General features: G+C 38.9%; 6 protein-coding genes across 8 annotated transcripts; 1 reads left to right on the top strand and 5 right to left on the bottom strand.

Moving 5' to 3' along the window:
* Positions 1 to 396: 396 nt before the first annotated feature.
* Positions 397 to 3,501, top strand: LOC112199836 (pentatricopeptide repeat-containing protein At2g03380, mitochondrial). The gene is made up of 2 exons (XM_024340801.2): positions 397 to 3,029; positions 3,176 to 3,501. Exon 1 carries the CDS (start codon positions 676 to 678, stop codon positions 2,803 to 2,805), a length of 2,130 nt encoding a protein of 709 aa, XP_024196569.1. The 5' UTR covers positions 397 to 675; the 3' UTR covers positions 2,806 to 3,029; positions 3,176 to 3,501.
* Positions 3,502 to 3,729: 228 nt separating this feature from the next.
* Positions 3,730 to 6,907, bottom strand: LOC112199837 (clp protease adapter protein ClpF, chloroplastic). Its single transcript, XM_024340803.2, has 9 exons — positions 6,740 to 6,907; positions 6,067 to 6,446; positions 5,863 to 5,922; positions 5,335 to 5,429; positions 5,025 to 5,197; positions 4,637 to 4,749; positions 4,376 to 4,421; positions 4,222 to 4,262; positions 3,730 to 4,079 (listed from the first exon to the last, which is right to left on the bottom strand). Exons 2-9 carry the CDS (start codon positions 6,391 to 6,393, stop codon positions 3,933 to 3,935), a joined length of 1,002 nt encoding a protein of 333 aa, XP_024196571.1. The 5' UTR covers positions 6,394 to 6,446; positions 6,740 to 6,907; the 3' UTR covers positions 3,730 to 3,932.
* Positions 6,908 to 7,611: 704 nt separating this feature from the next.
* On the bottom strand, positions 7,612 to 13,415 carry LOC112201007 (protein GDAP2 homolog). 2 transcript variants are annotated; one of them, XM_024342014.2, is made up of 16 exons: positions 13,229 to 13,415; positions 12,957 to 13,067; positions 12,353 to 12,817; positions 11,836 to 11,913; positions 11,521 to 11,576; positions 10,898 to 11,017; positions 10,712 to 10,782; positions 10,406 to 10,499; positions 10,078 to 10,281; positions 9,576 to 9,827; positions 9,017 to 9,125; positions 8,844 to 8,911; positions 8,471 to 8,540; positions 8,315 to 8,389; positions 8,095 to 8,177; positions 7,612 to 7,957 (listed from the first exon to the last, which is right to left on the bottom strand). In XM_024342014.2, the coding sequence occupies exons 3-16, from the start codon at positions 12,674 to 12,676 to the stop codon at positions 7,882 to 7,884; spliced, it is 1,680 nt and encodes a 559-aa protein (XP_024197782.1). In that variant the 5' UTR covers positions 12,677 to 12,817; positions 12,957 to 13,067; positions 13,229 to 13,415; the 3' UTR covers positions 7,612 to 7,881. The 2 variants fall into 2 exon arrangements, with proteins under 2 accessions (XP_024197782.1, XP_024197781.1); XM_024342013.2 differs by having other exon boundaries at positions 8,095 to 8,186; positions 13,229 to 13,412.
* A 507-nt stretch (positions 13,416 to 13,922) lies between these two features.
* LOC112201009 lies at positions 13,923 to 15,553 on the bottom strand. Its single transcript, XM_024342017.2, has 4 exons — positions 15,166 to 15,553; positions 14,559 to 14,648; positions 14,347 to 14,443; positions 13,923 to 14,231 (listed from the first exon to the last, which is right to left on the bottom strand). Exons 1-4 carry the CDS (start codon positions 15,404 to 15,406, stop codon positions 14,090 to 14,092), a joined length of 570 nt encoding a protein of 189 aa, XP_024197785.1. The 5' UTR covers positions 15,407 to 15,553; the 3' UTR covers positions 13,923 to 14,089.
* Positions 15,554 to 15,585: 32 nt separating this feature from the next.
* LOC112199715 (UDP-glycosyltransferase 13) lies at positions 15,586 to 16,421 on the bottom strand. Its single transcript, XM_024340690.1, has 2 exons — positions 15,992 to 16,421; positions 15,586 to 15,890 (listed from the first exon to the last, which is right to left on the bottom strand). The coding sequence occupies exons 1-2, from the start codon at positions 16,419 to 16,421 to the stop codon at positions 15,586 to 15,588; spliced, it is 735 nt and encodes a 244-aa protein (XP_024196458.1).
* A 1,456-nt stretch (positions 16,422 to 17,877) lies between these two features.
* LOC112201008 (26S proteasome non-ATPase regulatory subunit 10) lies at positions 17,878 to 21,382 on the bottom strand. Of its 2 annotated transcripts, none has more exons than XM_024342016.2 (5): positions 19,797 to 21,382; positions 19,538 to 19,670; positions 19,222 to 19,346; positions 19,053 to 19,109; positions 17,878 to 18,185 (listed from the first exon to the last, which is right to left on the bottom strand). In XM_024342016.2, the coding sequence occupies exons 1-5, from the start codon at positions 19,974 to 19,976 to the stop codon at positions 18,060 to 18,062; spliced, it is 621 nt and encodes a 206-aa protein (XP_024197784.1). In that variant the 5' UTR covers positions 19,977 to 21,382; the 3' UTR covers positions 17,878 to 18,059. The 2 variants fall into 2 exon arrangements, with proteins under 2 accessions (XP_024197784.1, XP_024197783.1); XM_024342015.2 differs by having other exon boundaries at positions 17,878 to 18,194; positions 18,963 to 19,109; positions 19,797 to 21,381.
* Between the last annotated feature and the right edge of the window lie 6,467 nt (positions 21,383 to 27,849).

Genomic DNA, 27,849 nt, shown 5'->3' with positions numbered 1-27,849 from the left:
ACTTATGACTTTAGTTCCCACGAGGTGAGACATGAATTGTAGTTAATTTACAATTTTAAACCTTTTATTTTTTCTTTTCACCTCAGTGTTATAAAACTAATTACAACCTAAGTAACAGTTAAAAAGTTAGAACGTTATGTTGACACCATCTTAGTCACTGATGTCTTGTTACACGAAATTCTCTAGTGCACATACATCATCTAGAGAATTTGTTTCTAAAATACTCAGCAAAGACCACTAGCAGATATGCTAAGTTCATCTTGATAACATTAAAAACCAATTTAAAGCATACAAAAACTGCACTAACAAATTGATCTAGACAACAAAAAACTAAATCATGATTACTACCGCAAACTGCAACAACGTCGTCATAGGTACCATCGCATGTAAGATGTAACCAATAAATAAAGTACATGATGACTTTTGTTTTTGCATTTATAGTTGGGCCTGGTGGGCTCATCAAATTTCAACCCTATTGCCCCTAGACACTTAGAATCAGCCCAAACCCGTGAACCAGAAGAACAGCCCAAGCCCACCCATTGAAAAGCCAGCCCTCTCAAATAAAGGTCCGTTTGGGACGCGCCCAAACACCAAGTCAGAAAGCCGCCATAAAGTTAACGGCTTTTCAAATTCTCCGATGAAATTCAAACACAGAGCAAAAAATTAACGCCGACGATGAAGCTCATCTCTAACCTACACAAACAAATACCCAGAAACCCTTTACTTCAATTACGAACTCTAACCCATTTCATCTATAACCCACCACCTCCAGACCCACCTGAGCTTTCTCAAGCCAAAGCCTCAACCCAGTCAGTCTTTTCAAACCCAGCCTTCAATCTTCTCGTCATGTGTAGAAACATCGATTCCCTTAGGAAAGTTCATAGTTTGCTTGTAGTACATGGCTTGCCGAACGATCTTGTTTGTCACACCAAATTGATTAGCCTATACGCGTCATTTGGGCACGTCAATTGTGCCCGGTTGGTGTTCGACGAAATGCCAAGCCCGGATTTTTACTCGTCGAAAGTGATGCTGAGGTGGTACTTCATGCACAATGTGTATGAGGAGGTTGTGGGGCTGTTTAGGCGGATGAGAATGTGGGTTAGAGAGCGTGACAATGTTGTGTATTCGATTGTGTTGAAGGCTTGTAGTGAGGTGAGGGATGTGAATGAAGGGAGGAAGGTGCATTGTGAGATTGTTAAGGCGGGGAGCCCCGATGGGTTTGTGTTGACTGGGTTGGTGGATGTGTATGCAAAGTGTGGGTGGATTGAGTGGTCCCGTGGGGTGTTTGATGGGATTGTGGAACGGAGTGTGGTTTGTTGGACTTCGATGATTGTTGGGTATGTGCAGAATGAGTGTCCGGAAGATGGGTTGGTTTTGTTTAATAGGATGAGAGAGGAGATGGGTGAAGGGAACCAGTTTACGCTAGGTAGTGTGCTTACAGCTTGCACAAAGTTGAGAGCTCTGCACCAGGGAAAGTGGGTTCATGGATACTTGATTAAGAATGGTATTGAGGTTAATTCTGTGTTGGTGACGTCTCTTTTGGACATGTATGTCAAGTGTGGGGACATCAGAGATGCTCGTTACATATTTGATGAGCATTCCATGATTGATCTTGTTTCGTGGACTGCAATGATTGTTGGGTACACGCAAAGTGGGTGCCCGTTGGAGGCTCTGAAGTTGTTTACGGATAAGAGATGGGTTGGTATGTTGCCCAATTCTATAACCACTGCAAGTGTGCTTTCGTCTTGTGCACAATCAGGTCATTTGCATTTGGGAAGGTCAGTCCATGGTCTTGGGATTAAACTTGGGTTGGAAAATTCTACTGTGAGAAATGCTCTTGTTGATATGTACGCAAAATGCCATATGATTAGTGATGCTCGATATATCTTTGATACAACATTGGACAAGAATGTGATTACTTGGAGTTCAATTATTTGTGGGTATTCCCAAAACGGGTCTGCATTTGAAGCCCTCCAACTCTTTCATCAAATGAGATCAGAGTCATTCTCAACTGATGCATTCACATTGGTAAGTGTCCTCTCAGCTTGTGCTTCCCTCAGTTTTCTTCAGGTTGGTTCATCACTTCATGCTTACTCGATAAAGGATGGCATATTAACTTCAAACCTGTATGCTGGCACTGCACTTCTAAATTTCTATGCCAAGTGTGGGGATGCTGAATCTGCTCGTCTAGTTTTTGATGGAATGAAAGAGAAGAACACTATAACGTGGAGTGCGATGATTGGTGGTTATGGAATCCAGGGTGACAGTAGAGGTTCCGTAGAACTTTTCAGTGATATGTTAAAGAAGCGTCTAGAGCCAAACGAAGTAATCTTCACAACCTTATTATCAGCTTGTAGCCATACAGGAATGGTTGCAGAAGGTCTGAAGTATTTCAATTCTCTATGCCAGGATTATAACTTTGTGCCTTCTATGAAGCACTATGCATGTATGGTTGATCTCTTGGCTCGTGCTGGCAAACTTGAAGAAGCCTTGGAATTTATTGAGAAAATGCCGGTTCGACCAGATGTTAATTTGTTTGGGGCTTTTCTCCACGGATGTGGACTCTATTCAAGGTTTGATCTTGGCGAAGTGGCGATAAGAAGATTGCTAGAGTTGCATCCTTATGAAGCTTGCTATTATGTGCTAATGTGTAATCTTTATGCTTCAGACGGTAGATGGAGCCAGGTTAATCAGGTGAGAGAATTGATGAAACAGAGGGGTTTGAGCAAGTCCCAAGCATATAGCCAAGTGCAAATGGATTTCAGAAATGGCTTCATACCTGTTAAAGGGGCATGTGTTGCTTAGTAACATGGATCATTAGGCTTGTTGATACAGACTATACGTGATCAGGAGTTGCATAAATGCTGTTAGATCTAGTGTCACAATGAACACCATTTTAGGATGTCAACAAGATGATCTGTATGCTTAAGGCTTAAGATTATCTGGGAGTGGATTATCATCTCATGCACGGTAACCCACGTCCATGATACAAATGAGCGGACAATGTTTTGAACTTTGAAGGCTTAAGAGTAAGGCACTTTTTCTGCAACCTTGACATTGCATATTCTGGATGTAACTTTCACGATTTTGCACTGTATGCTTATGAGAATGAAGAGTAATGGCATGCCATAAGACATCCACAGTGACTTAACAGAAGTGAATTATAATTCTGCAGGTTGAGTCAACGGAAACTGGCCTTGAGTGCGTCCCAAATCTCCACCTGAGAATCACATTCACTTTGCCAGACATCAACCCCAGCATCCAACTTGTAGTCATGACAGATGAGAACAAAGCAGAGGCTGCACACCTCAGTCGATGGCAGGGATTTACCGACTTCCCATCAGTGCCTGCAACAATTGTCCAGCCACCGAAAGGGAATTAGGAATGTAGGATGCATCGTGTATGTTTTGTATTTAGCAGAGGGATTCGACTCATTCAACACCTGTGGTTCTGTAAGTGATATGGTTAAAATGATAAGTCGGGAGCAAATTCTCCTAAAAATATCTTCATGTGCTGTGAGGCCCGACCTGACCTGCCATTGACCCCAATCTCATTGACTCATTGTCCTCAGAATGTTATTAAGCGTAAAATATTAGCTTTGGAAATTGTCCCTCGAGCCAAATTTAAGACCCTCTCCAAATAGCCATGTGGACGCCCACAATCAATTTAGAAGCAAACAATCAATTCCCAGACATCTGCTCAGTTCTCTTCTTTTCTTCAGGCATCAGGTTGTGAAGAAAATTTCACCAAGTAGGCTTCATTGAGTAGGATATAAACAAAATAACAAACAGATGGGCTCTCTAACCTGTTTAACCGTTTATCCAGTGTAATTAGTATGTTCTAAGAAGGGGGAAAAACAATGAAGTATACTCGTGGGATCTATGTAAATCAGTATGTTATACAAGGTCTGTTGCCTAAATGCTGGAGTTTATCTAAGCATCGCGTCCAGGCTCCTCATCGAGCGGTATTTCATGTCGCGGCCTGTTGTACTTCTCGCGTAGTTGCTTGATAGGGATGAAATCACCAGCTGCGTCCATCCCATAGAATAAGAAGGAAATATAGGGATGATCAAATCGATCCTGCACGAGGTTAACAGTAGAAAAAAACTAATCATAGGGGGAATGTCTGATGTTCTTCAAGGGAAATCCAAGTAAACAAGAGAAAAGACATGTTAAAAAATAGATGAACAAAAATGGCAAAACAAGGGGAGAATTTACTCACCAAGTCTGGTTTGTCAGGGGCCAATAGATTCTCCTCAGCAACTGCAGCACAAGAAAACCAACAAAGTTTACAAAATGAACACAGGCAACAGTATTGGGATAACAGAACAGAAACTAAGTTTGAGAACCAGTTGGGTCAAAGAGATGCACATTACCATAAGCCACCAGAAGGTTGGGATCTGCATGAACATCAACCAAAACCTGGCAAAAGATAAAGAAGAGATGATATGAAATACTACTGCATGCAATGTTTGCTTAGTTGCCCAATCAATGATATTGCATGGAAGGTTTGATCGCTCAACCAATTACTGTTAATTGTTAATAAATCAGGCCTGTTGTTATTATTGTTATTCTAATACATTTGAACAAATGATGTCAGGAGCATATGTCAAGGTCCACAATCATGATGGGCTAACCTGATAAAATGGCTGATTAGAACCCCGAGACAACTTTTCAACTTGAGCAGTTTCCATCCATGAACTTGATTCACAGCACACCGGATCCATTCCACAAACCACAGCCCTATAGCCTGAACACATAAGATAACATAACATAAGACTTTTGTAACGAAAACAAGCAGGAAAGGACGAAACAGAATTTTAATTAGCCCTCCTTTCAAGCTGCAAATTTTTATTTCATTTGAGTTGCCTTGATATTATTCCGTATTTATGAACTTCAACTAACTCGATATGCCCAACTGAGAAGCATCCATTTATTTATGCACTACTTGACACCACCATCTTGCAGCAGGAATCAAATAAATGAAAGATGAAAATTTCGGCATAAGTCACAGATAGAACTTACCAAAAATTTTATGCCTCACTCTCTGTCCCAAACGAAATGAATAGTTTGCATTTTCATGTGCCAAAGCTTTGGCTGATATAGCCAATGACTCTGCCTCCAGTTTGGAAATTTCATCCCGTAGCTTGGCTGCCAATGCATAATTCTCACTCTCAATTGCACCCTGCAGGTCTGCCCTGTAAGAAAAGACAAAGGTAGCAGTCTCATTACATCTTCGGTTGACTCAATATGTGAACAGAATAGGGAAATTAGAAAAACAACATATAAATTACACATTTCTCACTGAAATTAAATCTAATTAACTGTTGCATACCGTAAGCGAATGAGACTTATAGCCTTATCTTGAGCTTCACTCTTTGAAGACGATCCCCTTTTCCCCTCCTGCTGCCTAGCAACTTCTGCTTCAACCTTTCAATAAGAATGCTTATTAGGAAAGCTGTAGGTTTATTTGATTCTCCATTTACCAGAAAGCTCAAACATATTGGCTTGAAACATATATGCGCAGAGTGCAAGTTATGCATTCAATGTGTGAATTTTAACACAAAAAGCTCACATGCCAACAGTCCTTTTCAAATGGGTTAACATAAATCACAACTACAACACCTTTTGTTTTTGTAATGTGCATCTACAAGCAATGAAAAGTTCCATAAGTGTGACTCCTACCAAAGCTTGGAGCACCATAACTGTCTCAATGATTCATGAGTTTGCTAAGCAGTGCAATTATGCATCCAAAACAGAAGCCTATAAGGTCTTAAATTAAATGAAGAAGACTTTTAAAGCGAGCTATGAGCACCTGGTTAGCATCTCACTAATATTGAGGATCAGAGATGAGAGGTCTAACCTCAGCCAGCTTGGTTCTCAGTTGTTGTGCAATGTCATACTCTTCCATGTTCAATGCATACTGCCAATATATCCCCAAATAGCGAATCAAGTTAGACTAAAAAAACTGAGATATACATCAGACCACTTGATCCGAAATAACATTACTTGGGCACAAAAGAGAACCTCATATAAGATTAAAATCATCAAAGCATCTGCATCAAACCTGGACTCGAGTTGCCAGGTCCAGCTGGAAGAAGAATATCAAAATATCCTCATTAGCACTCTCACTGCGCTCTGAGATTGCATCCGACCCCCGATCACCCCCTTTAAACAGCCACCCAGCTTCCACCCTTACATTCCTTTGCCTCAACATATCAGGGTTACCTTTCACGAACACGCTATGATCACACTGATGCCACATGAAATTTCTTTCGCTACTTATCTGGTCTTTCCTCATTACTCTAAAATGCCTCCTCCATGAAGGCATTGATCCACAAACACAACTGCTACGCGACGTAGCCAGAGTGCTCAGTGACAAACCTTGCACCATTTTCAACAATACCCTTGTTTTTTCCCACACTCTTTTCAAAGCAACATCAGCATCTACAAGGGCACAGCAAGTCCAATTACATTTCAAGCTCAAGCAGATAATGCCAATGTTCACACATGAAATCAAAACAGAAACTTTATTATTGAACTAAATTCTGCCAGCTCCATCATGCATCAAAAATTTAAAAGCACACAACACCAAATTGAAGACTCTGATCAAAATCCAATCTTTCTGAACCAGGTGTAGAAAAGTTCAATTCTTTATCAAATCCCAAGTAATTGTGTTCTAAAATATATAAAGTGGTGTACAAAGTGGAAGAGAATGAAAGGGTGCAACAGGAGCTCACCGGAGAAAGCAACGAGGCCAACGTGCGTCTTCCTCTTCAAGATTTTATTAGATATTGAATTCCCAATATTTATGAAAACTGTGTGTGGAACACTTTCAAGCTAGCCAAGTCCCACTGGGGTTTATCGGCTGCTTCGTGGACTATGATATCAACTGTGTTTATCTGAGACCTACTGACAGTGCAAGTAGTTTACACAAGTGAGAACGAAGTAGATATTTCTTTTGTAGTTTATATTTTTACTTGAGTAAAATTTAGTGAATTAAATATAAAAATTGTAAGAGGTGGAAAGAACTTTTTAATAGGTTTTGGGTCGCAAAATCTAGTACTCGGTTGAAATATTTAGTTAAATAGATTCTGAGTACTTAGGTTTTGTCAGAATAATGGTGCGTGAACTTTCTAAAAAATGGGTGTACTCTGAATTGCGGAGTTTCTATTTGTTTTAATAGGTTCTTTGTAAGTCTTAAAGAACGACTTTTTATTAACAACTCCATTGAGGTGTGTTATTTAGTATTGCTTGCTGAATTATAAAATTGGATTGACCTCTTTCGATTAAAAAAAAAACTTTTTAATTTTTGTTTAATTTTATTAGATATAGAAACTAACTTTTTAATTTAGTATTCAACAAAGCTGCTATCACTACAAAAGAATGTGTGTGAGGTGATCCAAACCAAATAATCACCTCCAACATAATACTACATTGACATACGCTTGATTGCTTAAATTACACAGAAAAGCTATAGAGTACATAGTGAAAAAAAAAAAAAATTTAGTGTTAAATAAACTTCACACTCATCGGTATGCAAAACCACTCATCTCAAATCTGACACGGTTATTTCTAAGCCAATTTCTGCAATTTGAATTGGCAATGAATCTGCTCTCACAAAGCTCAAACCCACTTGCATTTTATTGATAACTCATCCAAAGACGTTACAAGAAAGAATATTACTAGTTTCATCTTAGACAGACAGATCATTTGCTCATTAAAAATGAGTGAAAAAACAAAAAAATTATAGCTTTTCTACACAAGCAACAGACAAATTCAACTCTCATCTACTACCTATATTATACAATAAACGAGAATAGAATCAAGAAATCACAATCCATCGACTTTCTTTCTTCGTTGCCTAATGGAACTGTGTATACTATGGACGATGATACACGTACTTTGTTCTTGGGTCCACAATAAGACCCTTCCCACCATTCACTTCCAAATCATGCCTACATTATCATGGTCATAAAAAACATCAGAATCAAAGATATCAATCATATCATTACAAGGCAGATAATCAGTCTAAAGCAGAATGAAGACTTGCTAAAAGACCAAGTGTATGGGTGGAAGGACAAGAAAACTCAACTGGAACACAAAGTCGGGGATGGTCAACTGCTCACGAGGAACATATCTGAAGAGCTGCAGTAATCTATCCACATATACCACTTTCTTCCAGACCTAGAAACAAGTGTTAAATACCACTTACTAACAAAGTGTTTTTTTTTTTTTTTTGATAGGTTACAATGTGTTTTTTAAGTGAAAAGAAATTTTAATGACTGACTATACACAAATGAAACTAGACATACCACACTGTCCACAAACAATTGCATAGCAAAAACAGCCGCCTTAAGTCCAAATGTAGGGTGAAGGACATATATTGCCTATGTGAAGGAAACAAGGATCAGAGATGTGATTGTAGATATATCATGGCTCAAGTAGATGGACAAGTTAGCGGAACCTACATGCAGATTACGTTGGTGCTTACGACCAAGTATTTGTTGTAATCTTCTCATCCACCCCAAGTCTGGTTGACTGCATACGTTTAGGAAAGCAAAACTGAACAGTTACAGAAAAGCTTACAGAAAAGCTTACAGAAAATATATAAGCTATTTGGTTACTGCTTGCCACTTATCCCTAAAGGACTACGTAGTAAGAACTCCAACAAGAAAGTTATTCTGCTAGTGTTCTACAATTCTTGCAAGCTCAAAAGTTTGTTTTAATCTTCCAAATAACAGAAGTGTCCTGAGGTGTAATTATAAACTAGAATAAAATGTTTATGTAGCCTAGTATCATTTAATCTTGCATTTTTTCAAAACTAAACTATGAGGAACTTACAGCTGTAGAGATGCAGCAGAGTGGAAGTACACAACAGTATAAGGCTTCTGTATTATGGGCTCAAACTCCTGTAAATCAATAGGGGAAAAATAAAAACATGCATCTTGAAGCATACTTATAAACAATTGCTTAGTGACATCTGCAGATAAACATAAACTCGAATGCTTTGCTACCTTGACAACATAATGCACAAATCGTTCTAGATCAAGACATCGCAACAGAAAATGTGCCCCCACAACTACCATTACAGGACGACCCTCGCTGTCAACTCCACCTCGGTAGCTGAAATAGAGAGAAAAATATGCAATTTAATATAGTATTAACTGCCCAGAAGACACACTCCAAACTTTTGCATAAAATATTAATATAATCTTACAACAAAAGAGAAAGCTCCTCTGGGGCTTTCTTTAATACCCTTGCCTTTTCAGGATTATGGAGAAATTGATCCACACAATTTGGGGATAAATAGTAATAAAATTCAAGTTTAAACATCTCCACCACAGTGCAAAATGTTTTTAGATTAACCTTCATTGGTTTAACAACACATCACTACCTCCTTTTGTTTATGTCAAAGATTTGAATCCCAACCAGTTGAAGAGCTACTAATACTATGATAGCAAAGGGAAATCAGAATGAAAGCATTTTATACATTACTAAATAGACAGGTGTAAAAATCTATAAGCTAAAGATTTAACAATTACCACTGAAGAGCAAAGAGATATAAGAGCATACACAATTTTCATTTCCGCAATTTCTGAAAGATTGAGAGAGTTTGCTTTAGCAAGGTATCTTGAATGAAGCGAGTATTCTTCTGCAGCAGACAATGGAGGTCCACCAAGATCACCAAAGCCAAGCATTTTAGCACAATTCCATCCACTTTGGGCTTGAGCAGTTTTTTCCCATTGTTCCCTGCGTCTCTGGTCCGGATCTTTTATTAAAGACATAAAGGCCGGATCCAGATACGAATCCAAATGTGATGAGTTCCTGTATAACAATTGTTCAGCAAGTAAGTTAATGATGAAATCCAAAGCAGCTAATTATAGTTCAAGGTCTAGCGAAATGAACCACCGGCTTGATAAACACATAAACAGAGAATCAGGTATCCAGAATCTATGAGCTTTGCTATATAAAACATGGAGTTCTTCAATGCTGATTGCAGTGAGCATTCTGTTATATTACTCAAGAACTGCTTTACATTTTTATTTGTAATGTATGATACTGCTAATTAACTCACCTCCGTGCCAAGCCTACATCACTAACAGGAAGGTCAACTGGAGCTTGTGGAGGCTTTGGAGCAGTTTTTTTGGGCAAAGGCTTTATTCTGATTTTGCGTTCATCTATAATAGTCTCACCATTTTCATCGCCTACATCTGCAGGAAGTTTTGACATGGCAACCTCCTCTTCAAGTCTATCTCGAGGAAAGTAAAGCGGAAGCAATCTACACTTAGAACAGTGGAGAGATAATGAGATCTCAAAATTCTGTAATAAAATTATTCAAAATTATACGCCACATATCACAATGAATCAGAACAAGTGACATCCGGTCGATAAAGAAAAAGCACCTTTTGTAAATTTCTGTATCAGTTGATGTGGTAGTACAAAAGACAACAGCTGCAATTTTATCCTTCTGTTTCTCGAGAAACCGTCGCACAGTCCCTGAACAAAAGCAGACAATAGATGAGCTTGAGAGCAAGAATAAAAGAAATGCAATCTTCAGAAATAGTTATACAGGAACAATGAAAACATGGATATACATTCATGAATAGAAATTTAGTAATTCAGCATGGATGCTCAACCATGGCCGATGCGCTTCATGTCAACATGATTACAAAGAACTTAATTTTGGAGAATGTAAGAAACAAACTCACTTATAGCAACATGGGCAGCTGGCTCACGAGGATAGTTCTTAGCCTCTGTATATATACAGCCCATTGCAATGCTGCAGATAAATTTGCCAAGCACAGTGACTTTATGAGGGAAACAAAGTAAAAAATAATAATAAAGAGCTGAATAGATAGAAATTTTAAGATAATATTATAGCTATCGCCTCCCACCTTTGCAGTCCATTTTCAATGAGGAGTTCAAGACAAGAACGGTAGCAGTGGCTCAGAGCATTTTCTGCAGCAGTATGGTACTTCACAGCATACTTGGGACCAACAGTATGGATAACCCTCCTAATTACACAAGGAAAAAGCATCTTTTATTGACCCAAGAATCTTGTGTGCAGCACCTATACTAGGACACAAACTCTATGGACAGAATAAAATGTTAATGCAAAGCGTAAAGCTAAGGATGCTAGAGCATGATATGCAACACCTACTTTAAGCTAGCTCACAAGAAGTGAAGAAACCATGAGTTATGGAAACATCCTTAATGCTAAATAAATACAAAAAACACATTCAAGGCAAAAATGTTATCTTCAATAGACGTCCTCATAGCCTAGTTGGACATCAAGAGAAGTTCATAGAACCTCAAGTAATGAACAGACAATCGCTAAAAGTAAATGCTAATAACATATCCTAAAAACTAGTATTGTCTTGTGAATCCAAAAATACATACATGAAGAGTGCTTAGGAGCTAAATGATGGTTTAATATACTACTAAATAGAAATGAGCTTTAATATAATACTACATAGATTCAGCTTTCTTCTTTCATATACATGAAAAATGCCAATACCTAGCTGGAAGGTCGTATGCTTTAGTAACCTTTGCCATCCCTGTTCGGCATCCACCCTGTCAAGGAACAAAGGTTCAAATGAGTTGAAACTTGATATTAATCAATTGCAATAGAACACCAACCAGAAGGCTTTTAAATAAAATGATACATAGTTTATGTCATCGAAAATCGTATGCCGTCTCCTATTCAACATATTCAATTTAAGCAAGAATCTCTATTTACATGATGTATCAAACGTCAAGGATTATATGATCAATGTCAAAACTATACATATTTCCCATAGAATAACTAAATTTGATTTAAGTAGTAGCATACCAATGAGGCACATTCTTCTGCAAGACCAGGTCCAGCTGCAGCATGCAAGCCAGGGCTGCAGTGTGCTTCATCCATGTTCTGTAAATGATCGAATTGAAAGCATGTTAGGATAAACCCATTCACTTGCCACGTGCATCCACTGGTTGCCCAATCCAGATGTGATTGATGGTATTTGCTGATTTGGAACTTGCTGGCTCAAAGATGACTGATTTGAAAACTAAAATTTATTTTCAAAAATATTGAAATTCTATATCAGACAAGAATGCTTTGTTCCAAGTTATCGCTTCTTTCTAATAAGAAAATACGAAAGAAACACCCTGAATGAGATGAATTGTCTAAGACGCCTGGTGAGGTTCAAGGAGAAAAGCCAAGTTCTTAGATGCCCAAGAAGGTTACTAGTCAAGGCAATACACAACCACAATGTCACCATGCAGATACCGTTACCTTCTCATTTCCTACAGACAAATGGACATAGTTCTATCAGAAATGTATCACTACAAAGGTACAGAGCACTCACCTCATTTGTAGAGTTTACTACAGCATCAACTTCGAGATTCCAAGGGTTCCCCCTCCACAAATATATCTTTGAATTAATTTCATGATCAACTGGAAACCTCGAAACTATCGCATTGAGACCATTTTGAGCCCCGGACTGAGAAGTTAAAGGATCAGGGAAGTAAGAATTTGGAAAGGACGGATCCTCATTGTCATATTCCATAGAGGACCGATGCTCAGCATTGCTCCACCGCGGCACTTGATCCAAACTAACCACATAATCCCCACTATCGGTGGGAGATCCACCCCGAGTTGAAGTTGTAGCTGTAGCCACAGTCCGGTACATTTTCAAGACTCCGAGCTAAAGCCACACTTCCCAAGCCAAAATTCAACACTCTACACCACAACTCTCAATAATTCAAGCTTCAACTAAGTCACTAAAACATCAAATTCTACAATGCCAACCCGAACTAATCACAGCGCTCCCCTAATTTCAACAAAACCAATCCATATTACAACCAAATTAACAGCATTCACAAACAGATAATATCATCATGACTTGATCAAAGCTTCATAATTTGACCAAAAAAGAATTCAACTTTACTATACCCAACAAAAACCCTTACCAAATGCAATTCCACAAACCAAGGAATCACTTTCCTTCTCCAAATTCAAATTCAGAATCAAATTAAGAGCGACTCAATTCCTTGGCAAATTCTCGTTTGGCAGTTGATGAGCTGCAGAAAACGACATGAATTCAATTCAATTCCCACTGTGCATATCTAACCCTACCCTCAAAAAAAAATTTCTTTTTTTTCCGGCAAACTGAAAATTGAAATCGATTGAATCAAAAATTGAAGGAAATCTAAGAACTTTGTGGGTTAAAGAGAGAGAGAACCTGGGATTTTGAGTTTGGGAATAAGAGAAAGAGAAAAATCAAATCTTTTTGGTATTTGTGTGTGTATTGATAATAATACAGCTATTTTTGCAGGGTCGATGAGGTAGCAGAAGAGGTCATTTGGTATTTTGGTCAGGAACAGAAACAACCGCTTAGCCCTCAATAAAATATATTATAAGCATTTTTCTTTTTGGGTCGAAAAAACATGATTGCTTATTATTACTGCAACTTTTTATTTTTATGTTCTTCTTTTGTCCTTTGTCTCGTTTGGACTCATAATATGAGAAGCACCCCTCCATCTTCCCCTGAATTCCGCGTAAGACCATTCCCCTTCCTCATTTCTTTGTTTTTGGTCAATAAATATCATTGTCTCTTTAGTATGAATCTTCTATAAGGTTGTTCGAGCGATTTAGCATGAAATCTTTGTATCTAGTGTTTGAGTCTCAATTTTTGATTTTTTTTTTTCAAGTCCCAACTCTAACTATTAAACTTTATATTGTGTGTTAGTTTTTTTTTTTTTTTTTTAAATAAAGAATCGGTGTTGCTGCCTTCAAGCCTTGATTATTGTGTGTTAGTTTTGGTTAATGGAGAGGATTAAGCGAGATGAACTCTCTTCCTTGTCCGTCTCTTACTTGCATAAAGTTTGTACTTTTTATTGACCATCTTGACCTTTTTTAATTCCGACACTTTCCAATTCTCTACAAAATTTCTGTTGTAGTGAAAATATTTGTCTTGCTGAGGATCAAGAAGGAATGATATTGCAATTGTGAAATGCTACACCAAGTTGATCAAGTACTAATGATCTTATATTCATGATCTTTTAAGAAATGAAGCAGCCTCCGCCACAGCATCAAGTAGTCGTCAATCTTTGACACCAGCCCTCTCCTTCAACATTGCAATGAACTTGTCTCTCTCGCCGGGCTTCATTCCCTCCGCTGAGCAATCTCCAACTCCCCATTCTGCTCCGCGTAGGCAGTACTTGTCTTGAGTTTCCCTACTATTCCTGAACATTTCCAAGTTTAGTGTGAGAACTTTAGAGATAGTCACTATATATGAAAAGGAATCAAAAACCATGTACACACTATTGGTCTATTCCCTAATGCAAGCCAAGGCATTACTTCTCTTTGTTGAGCTTGGATTTTTCTAGTAGCCCCTGGAGTAATGGAGATGATTTGAATCTCGCATCATTTTCTGCATACTTTTTCTGGTTTTCTTCTGCATAAACAATTCAACAACATTCTATCATACACAATATGAAGCTTATTCAGTACTCGCTCGCTGAGAACTGAATGTAAGTAGGATAATTAGGAAACTCGAGTGAGGATCAAACCATTGAAGCGGTCAAGGAACTCCACTTTGGGTAATTCAGGACCCGGAATTGATTCTATCCCGGTCGATCCCGATAGAAATCCAGCTCTAGCTGCAACACCGAAAAATCAAGTACTGTTGTTTAAGTTTGCTTTCTCTCTATTGAGTATTGACCACAAGTTCATTTATATTTTCACTCAACTTCCTAAGCTCCCTAGTTGGAAAGTTCACCCAAATTGTTGTATTGCAAGTTGGAAATCATTTAACATAATGAAAATTGGAACCGTAAGTGAATGAAGTAGTTGGTTAGCTTCATCAATATGAGTGGCCACAATTCATGTCAATTGGATAATAGCTTTCAACACACAAAGAAAAAGAACAAATGGATGAATAGTACAACTGCTCATACACTTTAGGATAGCTAAGTTGTAACTTTTGACTGAATTAAACAGATTTTTTGGGTTGGTGAATCAGTTTCAGTGATTTCTGGATAAGCTAGCACAAGGTAAGAGCTTCCTCAATAGTAGTAGACTAAAGAAAGCAATAATCTTCCCATACTACTGAAAACTGAAAGACAAAGAAGAAGCAAGTGAACAAAGCAAAGATTGGACATTTGGAATCATATATACCTGGACTGGACCAGAAAAGAACAGCTGCTGAAGCAGCCAAAGCAACCGAGCTATGAAGAACACCTCGGCGAGATTGTAAAGAAGAAGAACCTTGATCACTAGAACTAGAACAAACTGTACCGCGTCTCTTAATTTGGACCAGTTTTTTAAGAGGGTTACCGGGTTTTTCACACACATCCAAATTAGTACATGAAACATGGGAGAAAGAATGAGAGAGAGCTGAGATAGAGGAGGAAACCATGGTGTGGTTCCCCTCACTATACCACAGCCCAAGCTCAACAAAAGATAGCTCAACAAAGATGATTTTATTTTTATGGTTGATATCAACCACAACAAATATCACCTACTTGACAAAAACGCCACATAAAGTTGCCGTTTTGGTCACATCAGAGTTTTGCTTCTATTGGAGTTTTTTTAGCTTCAAGTATTCTTACTCCACTCCTCAATCAGTCCCTTGAAAATTTTCTCACGGCACCCAGCAACCCTTTTAGCCTCTTCTCGAATCTTCAAAGCCTTCACTCTGAGCTCTTCACTCTGCATCAGCTCTTTGATCTTCACAGCAATGTCTTCCCCCTTCACCACCACCACCGGGTCATCTCCGGTCCAGGCCCAAGTTCTGGCCCATATCCCAAGCCCACTTCTCTCAACCACCTCTGCATTGAGCTTCTGATCCCCATTTTGTGGCCAAGCTAGGATTCTTACACCATACCAGGCAGCTTCCACCACTGAATTCCAACCACAGTGACTCAAAAACCCTCCCACTGCCTTGTGACCCAAGATGTCTCCTTGGTCCAGCCCTCCATTTTCTCCATAATCTCCAAACTACCCTCTTCTTCCTCTCTGTCTACTAGCTTCTCCTTCACCACCCACAGAAACCGAAACCCACATCTCACCAACCCATCACCAAGCTCTTTGATCTGATCTCTTGAGAGAGCTGTTCTGCTTCCAAAGCTCACATACACCACTGACCCTTCAGCCTGATCATCAAGCCACTTCAATAGTTGTGCATTTCCCAATTGATCATCATCAACCTTCTCAAACTCACAGGGCACTAAAGGTCCAACAGTAAATAGTGGAGGCAACGCTTCGATTACTTTTCCTCCATTCAGCAACTCCACCGCCTCTGTTTCTATCCCGTCGAAAGTATTGATCAAAATCCCATTAAATCTAGGGAGTTTTGGACCATCCTGCATGAATATATTAGCGAAGAGACTATTGGGAGTCAGAAGTAGCGGAGGGACTGAAGATATGCTCATATGCGTACTGGAGGATTAATGCTAGGAATTTCAACAACATCACCACCAAATCCCAGATTCAATGTGGTTGCCACTGGTAGTAAGAAAAGAGGGAGAGCATTCTGGCCGAGGAGGTGAAGAAAATGTATGCAGGAAGGCGTAACCAAAGAGCTTCAATGACGGTGAGGACAGGAGATATTAAGCTCACGTCATAACCGAGAGCAGAGGGAGGCGAGGAAAGAGAGGAGAGCGGGGGGAGGAGATGAGCGGAGCGGCGAATGGCTTCGAATCTGAGGAAAAAGGGGTCGGTTGAGTTGACGGTGGTGGGGTCGAGAGGAAGGAGGTGGAAATGGATTTGAGTGACGTGAGGGAAGGCAGAGAGGAAGCGAGAGATGAGAGAAGACTCGGCGAGTGAGACAGTGGGGTGGGTGGTGATGAGGGTCAACTGGCAGCGGTGGTTTTGGGATAGCAATGCGGCAAGTCGTAGAAAGGGTGTCAGATGGCCCATGCCGGCGCTTGGGAGGAGAACGACATGAGCCTGGGCTCGCCGGAGGAGGACGTTACCGCATTCTGATGACATGAGGAAGTGCATGTGTCTTCGATTTGGGATTGGTATGAATAAATATATGGTACGTACGATGAGTTAGTTAAAGATTATAAATGCATGGAGGGTAGTTAGTAGTTAGAGAGTCGGAGGTAGGCTTTAAGAAGAGCACACCGGCCGACAGGTGTATCTTTATTTCTATGAGCATCTACCCCTTGGTGGTTGGTAAGAAGGGAATTTACTTAACTTTCTTACTTGTTGGCATGGGGCAAGGGAGTGTCAACAACATCACCGGCTGATGAAGCTGCTGTGTTGTGATGAGCTAAGAGAGAAATGGAGGTGAAGAGAATGTGAGCCGGGAGATGAAATTGAAGAGACTGAATGACGGGAAGAACAGGGGAGATTAGGGTGACAGTCGTGGATGAGAACAGAGGAAAACAAGGGAGCGAGGAGTGACGAGTGGATTTGAATATGAGATAAACGGGTCATTGGAGTTGGCGGTGGCGGGGTTGTAAGGAAGGAGATGGAGCTCAATGTGGTTGACTTGAGGGAAAAGCTGGGAGGAACCGTCAGGGGAGAGAAGACTCTGGCGAGGGTGACAGCGGGGTGAATGGTTATGAGGGTGATTCGGCAGATGTTTTGAACAAGCAATGCGGCCAGTAGTAGGAAGGGCGTGGGCGTCAAAGCCCCATGCTGGAATCCAACAGCTTCCGAGATATAGTTATGGTGAATTGTTTGCTAAAGCCTGAAGGTAGCTCTGAAGGAGCGCTATCAGTTCATAGTTAAAGACTCAAAAACTCCAGGCATTCAATTATAAACCACATGAATTGCTTTGGTGGCATATTGGTCCGAAACAAATTCAAACTAATTGCATTGCTCCCATATTGATCTTTACACTGTTTAATTCATTCATACTTTTGACTTTTGAGCGTACAAACAAAACTTCAATTGGTCTTTTTTTTTCTTTTCTTTTTTGAAATTAAACTTCAATTGGTCTTATCAACAAAGAAAATTTGATTAACATGTTTCGGAAACCGGAACATCTCTCCGCAAATACATAGAAGACAACCTTGCTACTTAGCTTTTCCATCGATAAACAAATTAGTCCTAAAAAATCACCCTTCAAGCATCGCCTTAGCGGCATCAATCAATAATGGTCTGAACTCATTCGAAGCTCGACCAAGCACTGTGTACCCTTCTTTGTCTTCCACATCCACATCTGCTCCATGCCTTATTAGAAGGAGAGAAACCTGTGCACAATGCAAATGAAAGACATATGTGAAATTCTTCAGCTCTGCTTTCTGCTAGACTAGACTAGAAGTTGATATAAAGTACAAAGGTCTTCTAAATGGGAAGCATAAAATTATCTAGCAAATAGTAAACGGTGGTGACAGAATTTTAATCCACAAGCATGAACTTTTACACTTTTGAAGTTGAACTCGCATTAAAAAATTATAATCGGATACTCAATTGGATGCGAAAAGACATCTATTGTTCAAAATCAGATTTACTAGAATCCCACTTATTTGGAAACTGACAGTATTCAGGTATGTAACACAAGACCATACTTTACATGACTACAACAGAACTATCATCGCAAGCATAAATATTAGAAACAAACATATGATTCAAGTTTATAATTCAATTTCATACAAAACCAGATGAAATCAAACTCAGGCCAAGCACAATCCTAGTTCACACGTGGGTGAGATTACCAAGGATCCTTAAGCCTTCTTAACAACAAAATAGCCATTATGTTGAAGCATTGTGGTATCCTGTTCTTGAGAGAATAGCGGACAAGAACATATTGCAGTGTATATAGACAATAAAGACAATGTAACACAATAAATTAAGAGACTAATACATTTCCAAAACTTTCTATCATTCCAGTAATCAAAATCAGAATGCTTAATGTTAAGGCCTAAAAGCAAAGCATATGGGGATGGTGGAAGCAGTAAGCCTTGCTTGGGTCCAACATGCAACAAAAGTAAAATCTATAGGAATCCACTCAATCTTACCTCCTTGTTCTCGCAAATCACAGCACTCATAAGAGGAGTCTGGCCTGCTTTATCAACAACATCAATTTCAGCTCCTTCCTCAATTAGAAGTTCACACAATTGTGATTTCCCAGTACTAGCTGCTCGATGCAATGGGGTGGAACCAACCTGAACAAAATATAGACCACATAATTGACAAATGAAGAAATTGCAAGAGCCTGTGAACATGTCATGAATATGAGTACAAGTATAGTTCCCAGTCTTGTACAGATTTACAAACCTTGTCTTGTACATTAAGCTTTGCCCCGTGTGAGATCAAATTTTCAGCAATCTCCATCCATCCCTTGCTGGCAGCATAGTGAAGTGCAACGCGACCACCATCGTTCTTCAAATTAACATCAGCTCCTATGAAGTTAAACATATCAAAACACTGACATAACACAATCACAACTAGCCAGGTCTGGGGTCAATTTTGCCATAAATCAAACCATTAATCAAAATGTACATTGCCTAGTTAACTTGTTCCATATCACATAATGGGCTCGTTTCTTCCATAGCAAAGCACACATAAACCCGAAAACTAGGAAATCCTTTACCTTTGCTTAGCAGCATCTCCACTATTACTACATTCCCACTGCTCGCCGCAGAATGCAGCGGTGCCCAACCATCTTCATCCTTACTGTTTATCACACCACTCGATTCATCAGCAGCTAGCAGTACCTTTACCACCTGAATCCATATAAAAATTTAAAAACTAGAAAAAAAAATTCGTGGACTCTGAGGCAGAGGCTATCAAACTGAACAAAAGTGCAGAGAAAGACCAGCACTGAGGAAAAGTGGAGAAGCCGGACGGACCTGAGAGTGACCGGAAGAGACGGCGACGTGAAGGAGGGAGCGGCCGTCCTCGTTTCTGAGAGAGGAAGCTGAAGCGAGCTGCTTTGGAGTGAGAGATTCGAACGCCGAAGCGTCGCCGGTCTCGGCGGCTTTGAAGAGGTCTTCGCTTTTGGTTTGCGGCTCCGATTGATCGATCTCCATGTGTGCAGAGTTAGGGTTTTTGAAGGTCCGGGTTTTGGAATTCGGGTTAAACCTCCCGTAAATTTGCAGCTTCCGGGGGACGTGGGAGTAATATAGGAAGACGGCCACGGGAACCGAACCGACTAAGGGTAGTTTTGGTATATTTGGGTGAAATCTAGGGGAATATTGAGAGCATTTTCGACTTTTTGTATTGGATTGTCGGACAATCCCGCCTCTTTTACTCCGCAATGAAAAATAAAACAGGAGAAAATTTTACAAATAGTATCCTAAATAAAATCTATTCATTATTTTGGTACTTTAAACTTAAAAACTATCATATTGGTACCTCGACATTCAAAATCGATACAATTTTCATACTCTCTAGTTATAACGGTGTCAACTCTATTACCATGTAAGTTATTTCAAGGGCAATTCTGTCTCTTCCATACAACCATGTTGAGTGGAAGAAGGGGGGAACATAGTGGATCAGAGGGAGAGACGAAATTGCCCATCGTAATAAGTCACGTGGCGATAAGAGTTAACGTTGTTATGGATGAAAGGTATGAAAATTATGTCAAGTTTAAATGTCGAGGTACCAATGTGATAGTTTTGGAATTTGAGGTACCAAAATGATGAATGAACTTTAGTTGAGGTACTGTCTGTAAAATTTTCTATAAAAAAATTATATAAATTACCTTATGAAAGCGGCACTATCTAAGCGAGGGATCCAAATTGTCTCCTTGGCTAGTCTTCATCCTTGGCACTATGTTTATGTATATAAATTGATCTTTAGATTTCGAATCAATGAACAAAATTAAAAGTCAAGGACAACCAAGGATAATGCCCAGCCAAGGAGAAGATTCAGATCGTTAAGTGAGATGATTGTATCATGTGACAGAGTGGTTTTATCCAAAAGTTTTTTTTAGAATGATATAAAGGTGGAAAATTTTGTATAAAGTTTTACATTAATGAAATGAAAAAAAACAAATATAGAAATGTGATTAATACAATGGGGTTTAGAAATTCCATCCTAGATGCAATAGCTAAACCAAATGAATCAAACTCTCTTGTAATTCTTGGATGCACACTCATACGCATAAACTAATGCTTATCTGGTGAAGTGGTTCAATGAAAATCATACATGTTTACCGAAATACAAACAACAAAAAGATTTAGAATTAAGAGGTGGGGAGAGGATGCTTGATTTGGATGGAGAAGACAAATGAGGTATTATTTATTTTTTCATTGAAACACTTCACAAGATAAAACATATACATATATTGGTATATAATCGAGACAGAAACAGTGTGTCTCAAAGGGGTGACCTGAGAACACAAGATGCATTAGCCATATATGTAAAAGTGGTCAAACACCACCCTGTGTTCTTAGAGTCACTCCTCTGGGATGAACCATTTGCTAGTGGTTATGGTCTTTGATATCTCAATCAAGTAATATATAAGGGTGCGTACTCGACTACTAACTAGTTTCTTGTAGCATAATGTCACTATGTGGTCATTCTGCGAACGCGAACCATAGAATGTTGTCATCATCTCTAAGCCAAAAACAAAATGTGGTCATCCAAACGAAATCCTGTAGTACAAAACAAATGGCCATCATTCATATATTCGTCCTCACTGGAAGTATATTATTCATTTATTGACATTCATATCTTCTCCCCAAATGAAAATGACGACATTGCAACCTATATTGTACATTTATTAATATCAATATCAATTAGAACATGTGTCTTCCATTTAGCTTGTCATACGCAGCTTGATAAAGGCATGTTACTTGGCATATGCAGATTGATAAAGGCTCTTTAATGAATTTTTTGCTGTCAAGGTGTGGTGAGTCATATTTTCTGAAAAGACAATTTGTTTTTTCTGAAAGCATGAAAAGACTACTTATGATTATGTAAATTTAGCTAATATTGTTAATATTGAACTCAACTGATAGATCTCGTTATGATCTTCGTAATAGTATAGTTCTTAAAATTGTAATTTAGCTGAGCAAATTTGTAATTTTTATTGTCAACTAATTTATAGACATAAAATTTGAAGAGAAAAAAGAATAATAACTAAAAATAATAGAAGATACAAATGAAATAAAAGTAAAGTCAGTTGAATGGCAAAAGAGGAACATAACAAGTAAATAATAAAAAATGACTTGATTTACTTTATCAGTTTGCAAGCCAAATTTGGCTTGAATTCTAACCAAATTGCATAAAAAAAATTTGGATTCCGTGAGGTGGCTTACCGTGGAAATTAGGCCTGCCATTTAAACCCGTAACCTGCAAACCCGCACTATACCTGCACGCTAAAAATCCGCACAAACCCAACCGTTTATTAATCCGGGCTAAAAAAACCCCGCACGCAAAAAACCCGCAAATTAATGGGTTTTGCGGGCTAAACCTGTTAGAACCCGTGGGAACTCGTTAACTCAAAATCCTTCCCAAAAACTCATTTCCCATTACCCATACGGGTTCCCTTTTTTTTTTTTTTTTTCTTTTTCAACCAAGGCATTTTTGTAATTTTTCTTATTCCCCATGAGGATCCGACAGTTGGATCTTCGTATAATTGTAAAAAGACGATTCAAAAGGAGATCCGTGAGGATTCGACCGTTGGATCGTCGTATAATTTTGTGAGGATGATTCTAAAGGCGATCTGGGATGATCCAACCATTGGATCTTCGTATAATTTTGAGAGGATGAACCTAAGGGCGATCCGTGAGGATCTGACCGTTGGATCATCGTATAAATCGGTAAAGATGATCATCTAGGTGATCCGTGAGGATCTGACCGTTGGATCGTCGTATAATTTTGAGAGGATGAAACTAAGGGCAATCCGTGAGGATCTGACCGTTGGATCATGGTAAAAATCGGTAAAGATGATCCTCTAGGTGATCCGACCGTTGGATCTTCGTACAATTTTGAGAGGATGAACCTAAGGGCGATCCGTGAGGATCCGACCGTTGGATCATCGTATAAATCAGTAAAGATGATCCTCTAGGTGATCTGTGAGGGTCCGACGGTTGGATAGTCGTATAATTGTGATTTGTGAATTATTTTTTGTCAAAAAAGAAAAGAAAAGAAAATCTAAAAAGATAGAAAATAATAAATTTCAAAATAGAAAACCAAAAAAGTTCATATAGAGAAAATGGCAAATGAGGGATTATATACCGTCTTAATTGGTTTTAGTTGCTTTGATAAAAACTTAAAAAAAACTTAACGGGTTTTAACGGGTTCCAACGGAAAACCCGCAAACCCGCAGGGTTTGGCCCGCGAAACCCGTTAAGCTAACGGGTTCTTACCGGGTCGGCCAGTTAAGAACCCGGCACGTTAAGAACCCGCACCGTACCCGCACGTTGCCAGGCCTAGTGGAAATCATTGATATACCCAAATATCCCATATTTGGGGATACAGTAGTGTTCACCTGGTCAGTTGCTGACCAAAGAATTTATGCTCAATAACCCTTAGATTTACATCCAAGGGTGGAAAACAAAACACCTCAACTTAATAATAATTCTCTCTGCCATTGGATTTACATCCAAGGGTAGTTGAGCATTATTTTCTTGGTCAATAATTGACCAGGTGAGCATTTTCGTTTGGGGATATACGTTATCGTGACAATTGATTGTTTTGTTCATTCTCTATTGAAAAGTTCATTTTTTGGACCTTTTTGTAAATCAGTCAATTCGTCCAAAGAACAGTACTAGTTGCAAATGATGTCATTCTCCATCAAGGTTTACTTCATCTTGATCTCTATCGTTGATAAGTGATAGTTACTAATTATTCAAATTACACCTTTTATAATCTCGTTCTAAATTTCCTCTATTGAACAATATCGCAAATGATTCGTTATCCTCTCAATTTTATTTTCGTTGGGGCTAAAAAATATATTCATTTTTCAGTTGAAAATATACCTCGATATACTATTGACTGTTTAAAAGAAAAATTACAAGAATAATTAGTAAAGAAGAAACATTGAGTGAGTAAATTCATTAATTACCATGGTAACAAAAATTGCGCATGCCCCATACATTTCATACTGAATTAACTAGTAATGTAAATTACATACTAGGGTTTGGAATCGTGAGGACAGCAACGATGGAAGAGAATGAAGACGGCGGCGTCTACTATGACTGCTACAAGGTGTCACCGTCCCTGACATATTCTGTGGACATCTGTAAGGATGTTCTCTGCAATGTCGATCAACTGAAATTACTGAATCTCGAACTTACCTCAGTGTTGCTACCGGGTTTTGCTGTTCATGGCCTTGTATGCAAATTGAAAGGGGAGCAACTGGAAGTTTCAATCGCTCCAAATACAAAGCCTCCGCAGTATTTTGTCTTCCGAAGGGCTGCGAATGCTCTTGTTACTGTCTCAAATGGTTTCCCTGCAGACTTGGCATTGAAAGTACTGTCAGGCGATATGGAGATAGCCGCCCACCACATGAAACACAGTCGGGTTAATCATGAAGTATTGCATAAACGGCACATCAATTTTATTCGCCTACATCGTGAGTATGAACTTGGTCGCAAGTTGCCCTGTGCTGTACTTGAACATTATGAACACTGTATTTTTCTTGTGGCAAATCCAATAGTACGTCGACTAATGGGCCAACTCATAATGCGATACATTTTTGGCGGCTCTGATTTTGAACCCGTGGCCAATGAGAAGGTGCAATATTATGAGCGGTACAAGGATCGCCCATGTCGCTTCTTGAGTATGACCCCGGTTTTCACGTTCAGAGATGATGCTACGATGGAAGCACCAAATGATGAAATGCGCAATCTTAATCTGAAGAGTTGATGAACTCCACGCGCAATCTTTATTAAAATCTGTGTTCAGGATGTTATATCTTTCCGTTTGAGACTGCTTTCTCTGTGACAATTTAGTATTCATCCATTATGTAACTCTGCTTTCTGTGTGACGATTAGGATTCATCCACTGTGCAACTCTGTTTTAGCTTTTGGAATTGAAAACATTTTAGTTTATTTTGTCCTTATGTGGTTGGATAAATTTGGTAGTCATTACGTGCGGTAGTTTATAGCTACTGACATCTGAGATATGTTAAGAGGAATGGGAGAGGATTCTCTCCTGAGCTAGTTTTTCAAAAAAAAAAAATGTAAATTACATATCTTTATAAAGAAGTGTAAGCAAAACTTGTTCTTCCTCTATAAACTTATCCAACTGCACTTGGAAAAACCACAACAGATGGCAGATGAGATAGAGAATGATGAGAGGGGAAATTCCTGTTATACTGGGGATCAGGGATCACAACTGGAATATTGATGCCTACACTCCAAGCTAGGTTAGAGGGTGTATTACGTTGGTGAAGACTTCGGTTGGACAATACCTCCTCCAAACGCTCTGAAATTTGGTTGTACGTGGCGCTCTCTTGCTTCCTTGGTTGATTTCATTTGATACGTCTGCGACAAGATGATTTGGTTGTTTTCCGTGCTTTGGGTTGCCAAATCGGTGACATTTCTATGTCTCTAAGCGCTTTGATTTGTAGTAATGGCGATCCTGTGTCCTGCTATAGCTAGCTATTGTTGTTGGGTTTTTATAATTCAATTTCATTCCAGGATCAAAATGAGAATGCTTAATGTTTTGAGTCCTAGAAGCCTAGAAGCTAAGCATATGGAAGGTAGAAGCAGTTAGTCTTGCTTGGGTGAATTAGGTCCACCATGCAACGAAACTGAAATCAATAGTAATCTACTCAATCTTATTACCTCATTGTTAACATCAGCTCCTATGAAGTAAATGAATCAGAACATTGACATAACACAACTAAAACTAGCCAGCTCTCGGGTCATTTTGTCATAAATCAAAGTATCAAACCTCTAGTCAAAATGTACCATTCCAAACCCTAACATCGCCCAGTAACCCCCAGTTAACTTGTCCCATATCACATAATATGTGGGTTTCTCGACTTTCTCCAACAGCCAAACACATTGCTGGAAAACATAAAACGAAAACTACGAAATCCCCAACACCTTTACCTTTGCTTAGCAGCATCTCCACTATTAGAATGAAGCGCTGCCCGACCATCTTCATGCTTGCTGTTTATCATACCAGTCCATTCATCAGCAGCTAGTAGTACCTTTACCGCCTGACTCCATACAACAAATTAAATTAAAGTCCAGAACCGTAAATTCTTAAGCAGAAAGTATCAAATTGAAGATAAGAAATGGACAACAAGGAAGTGAAAGGGAAAAAAAATCGTAGAAACGTGATTAGAACAATCGGATTTAGGAAATTCTACTCTAGACGCAATAGCTGGACCAAATTAGTCAAATTTTCATGGCTAAGAGCCTAAGATAAGATAATACTTGGGTACACACTCCGACTCGTACGCATTTACTAATGCTTATCTTGTGAAGTGGTTCAATGAAAAGCATAGACATTTACCAAAAAATAAAAAAGAATTAGAATTAAGAGGTGGAGAGGATGCTTGATTTGATTAGAGAAAACAAATGGGGTATCATTTATTTTTCATTGAAACACTTCCTAAGATAAGCATACACGTGGTCTAGCACTATCGGACACGGTGTTGAAGAGGACGCTGCCTTCTTGGCAGTTGATTATAAGATTTTACTGGAATTTTCGGAGTCAAATGTTCAAGGTAGCCTTGGAGATGGGCGCTTGGTGGTTAGAGTTTGGGCCCTTTGGCCTGATGGTCTCTGTAACCGTGGTTTCTTGGGGTTTAGGTTTATGTCCCCCCCATTGTAAGCGTGATTGATTAATGGATATGTTCTGTTCTAAAAAAAAAAAAAAAAGATAAGCATACACGTTTATTGATATATAATCAATAGATAAACAGTGGATACTACAAGAGTGTGCTGAGAACATAAGGTGCACTAGCCGTGAATGTGAAAGTGGCCAACACCACCCTGTGTTCTTAGGGTCACTCCTTTGGGACGAACCATCTGCTAGGAGCTAAGGTCATTATTTGATATATCTATGTATACACATATATAACTTATACGTAAGGGTATGTAGCAGACTAGCTAGTATTATAAGAAAATCAGATCTAAGGTTACCATGTGGTCATTGTACCGACACCATATAATGTTGTCATCTTTCACCCCCCAAAATCAAATGACAACGTTGCAACTACATTATTCAATTATTAAAATTGATATTGTATTATTGAAATTGTCATATCCAATTATGTTCGAAGGGATAATACAGAATTCAAATTTGTTCACCATTTGTAATTAGTGGTGATACTAAAAACTTGACAAGTGTTATTAGTTGTAATTATAGTTAGACATGATTAATTGAATTGAATTTAATAATAAATAAGAGAGAGAGAGAGACCCCAACCGGTTATTTCTCCCTCTGACCTTATCTACAGTACATAATCTCACTCCTTCCCTTCAGCCACCATTAACTTATATATGTCCTCATCATCATCTCCGCCATCTTCTTCTACTCCGCTGAAGCTGATCCAGATTCTCCGCTCCATCTTCTCTTCTTCTTTTTTTCTTCTAAGATGAAGATTATTGGTCTTTGATCTTGATCTAGAACTATGGATTCTATTTGGGTAACACTGAATGATCTAATGAGACTGATATGAAATTGTATACCGTGACAGATTTGATGAGATTGAATCGGAATTGTTTACCTTCTTGCCATCAGCTCCGTCGCCGGCCGGCTTCAAACGAACGTCGTCAATGGAATTTTTTTATTTTCAATTGTCCTTTTAGAAGTCCTGCTGCACCAAACACATACAAGATTGATTGTAACCTATACAATTGATTACACACATTTTTATGCATGTAATTGTATCTAAAACACTATAATTAAGCTAATACTTGAGCCAATTATAATGTAGTTTTTTTTTTTTTTTTTTGTAAAGGGGTTTGGAACCCAGCCTAGCTGGGAGGC

This window comes from Rosa chinensis, chromosome 4 (genome assembly GCF_002994745.2).
Source record: "Rosa chinensis cultivar Old Blush chromosome 4, RchiOBHm-V2, whole genome shotgun sequence".
Classification (NCBI taxonomy): domain Eukaryota; kingdom Viridiplantae; phylum Streptophyta; class Magnoliopsida; order Rosales; family Rosaceae; genus Rosa; species Rosa chinensis.
Note: the sequence above shows the minus strand (reverse complement) of the source record. Positions and strands in the feature narration are given on the sequence as shown.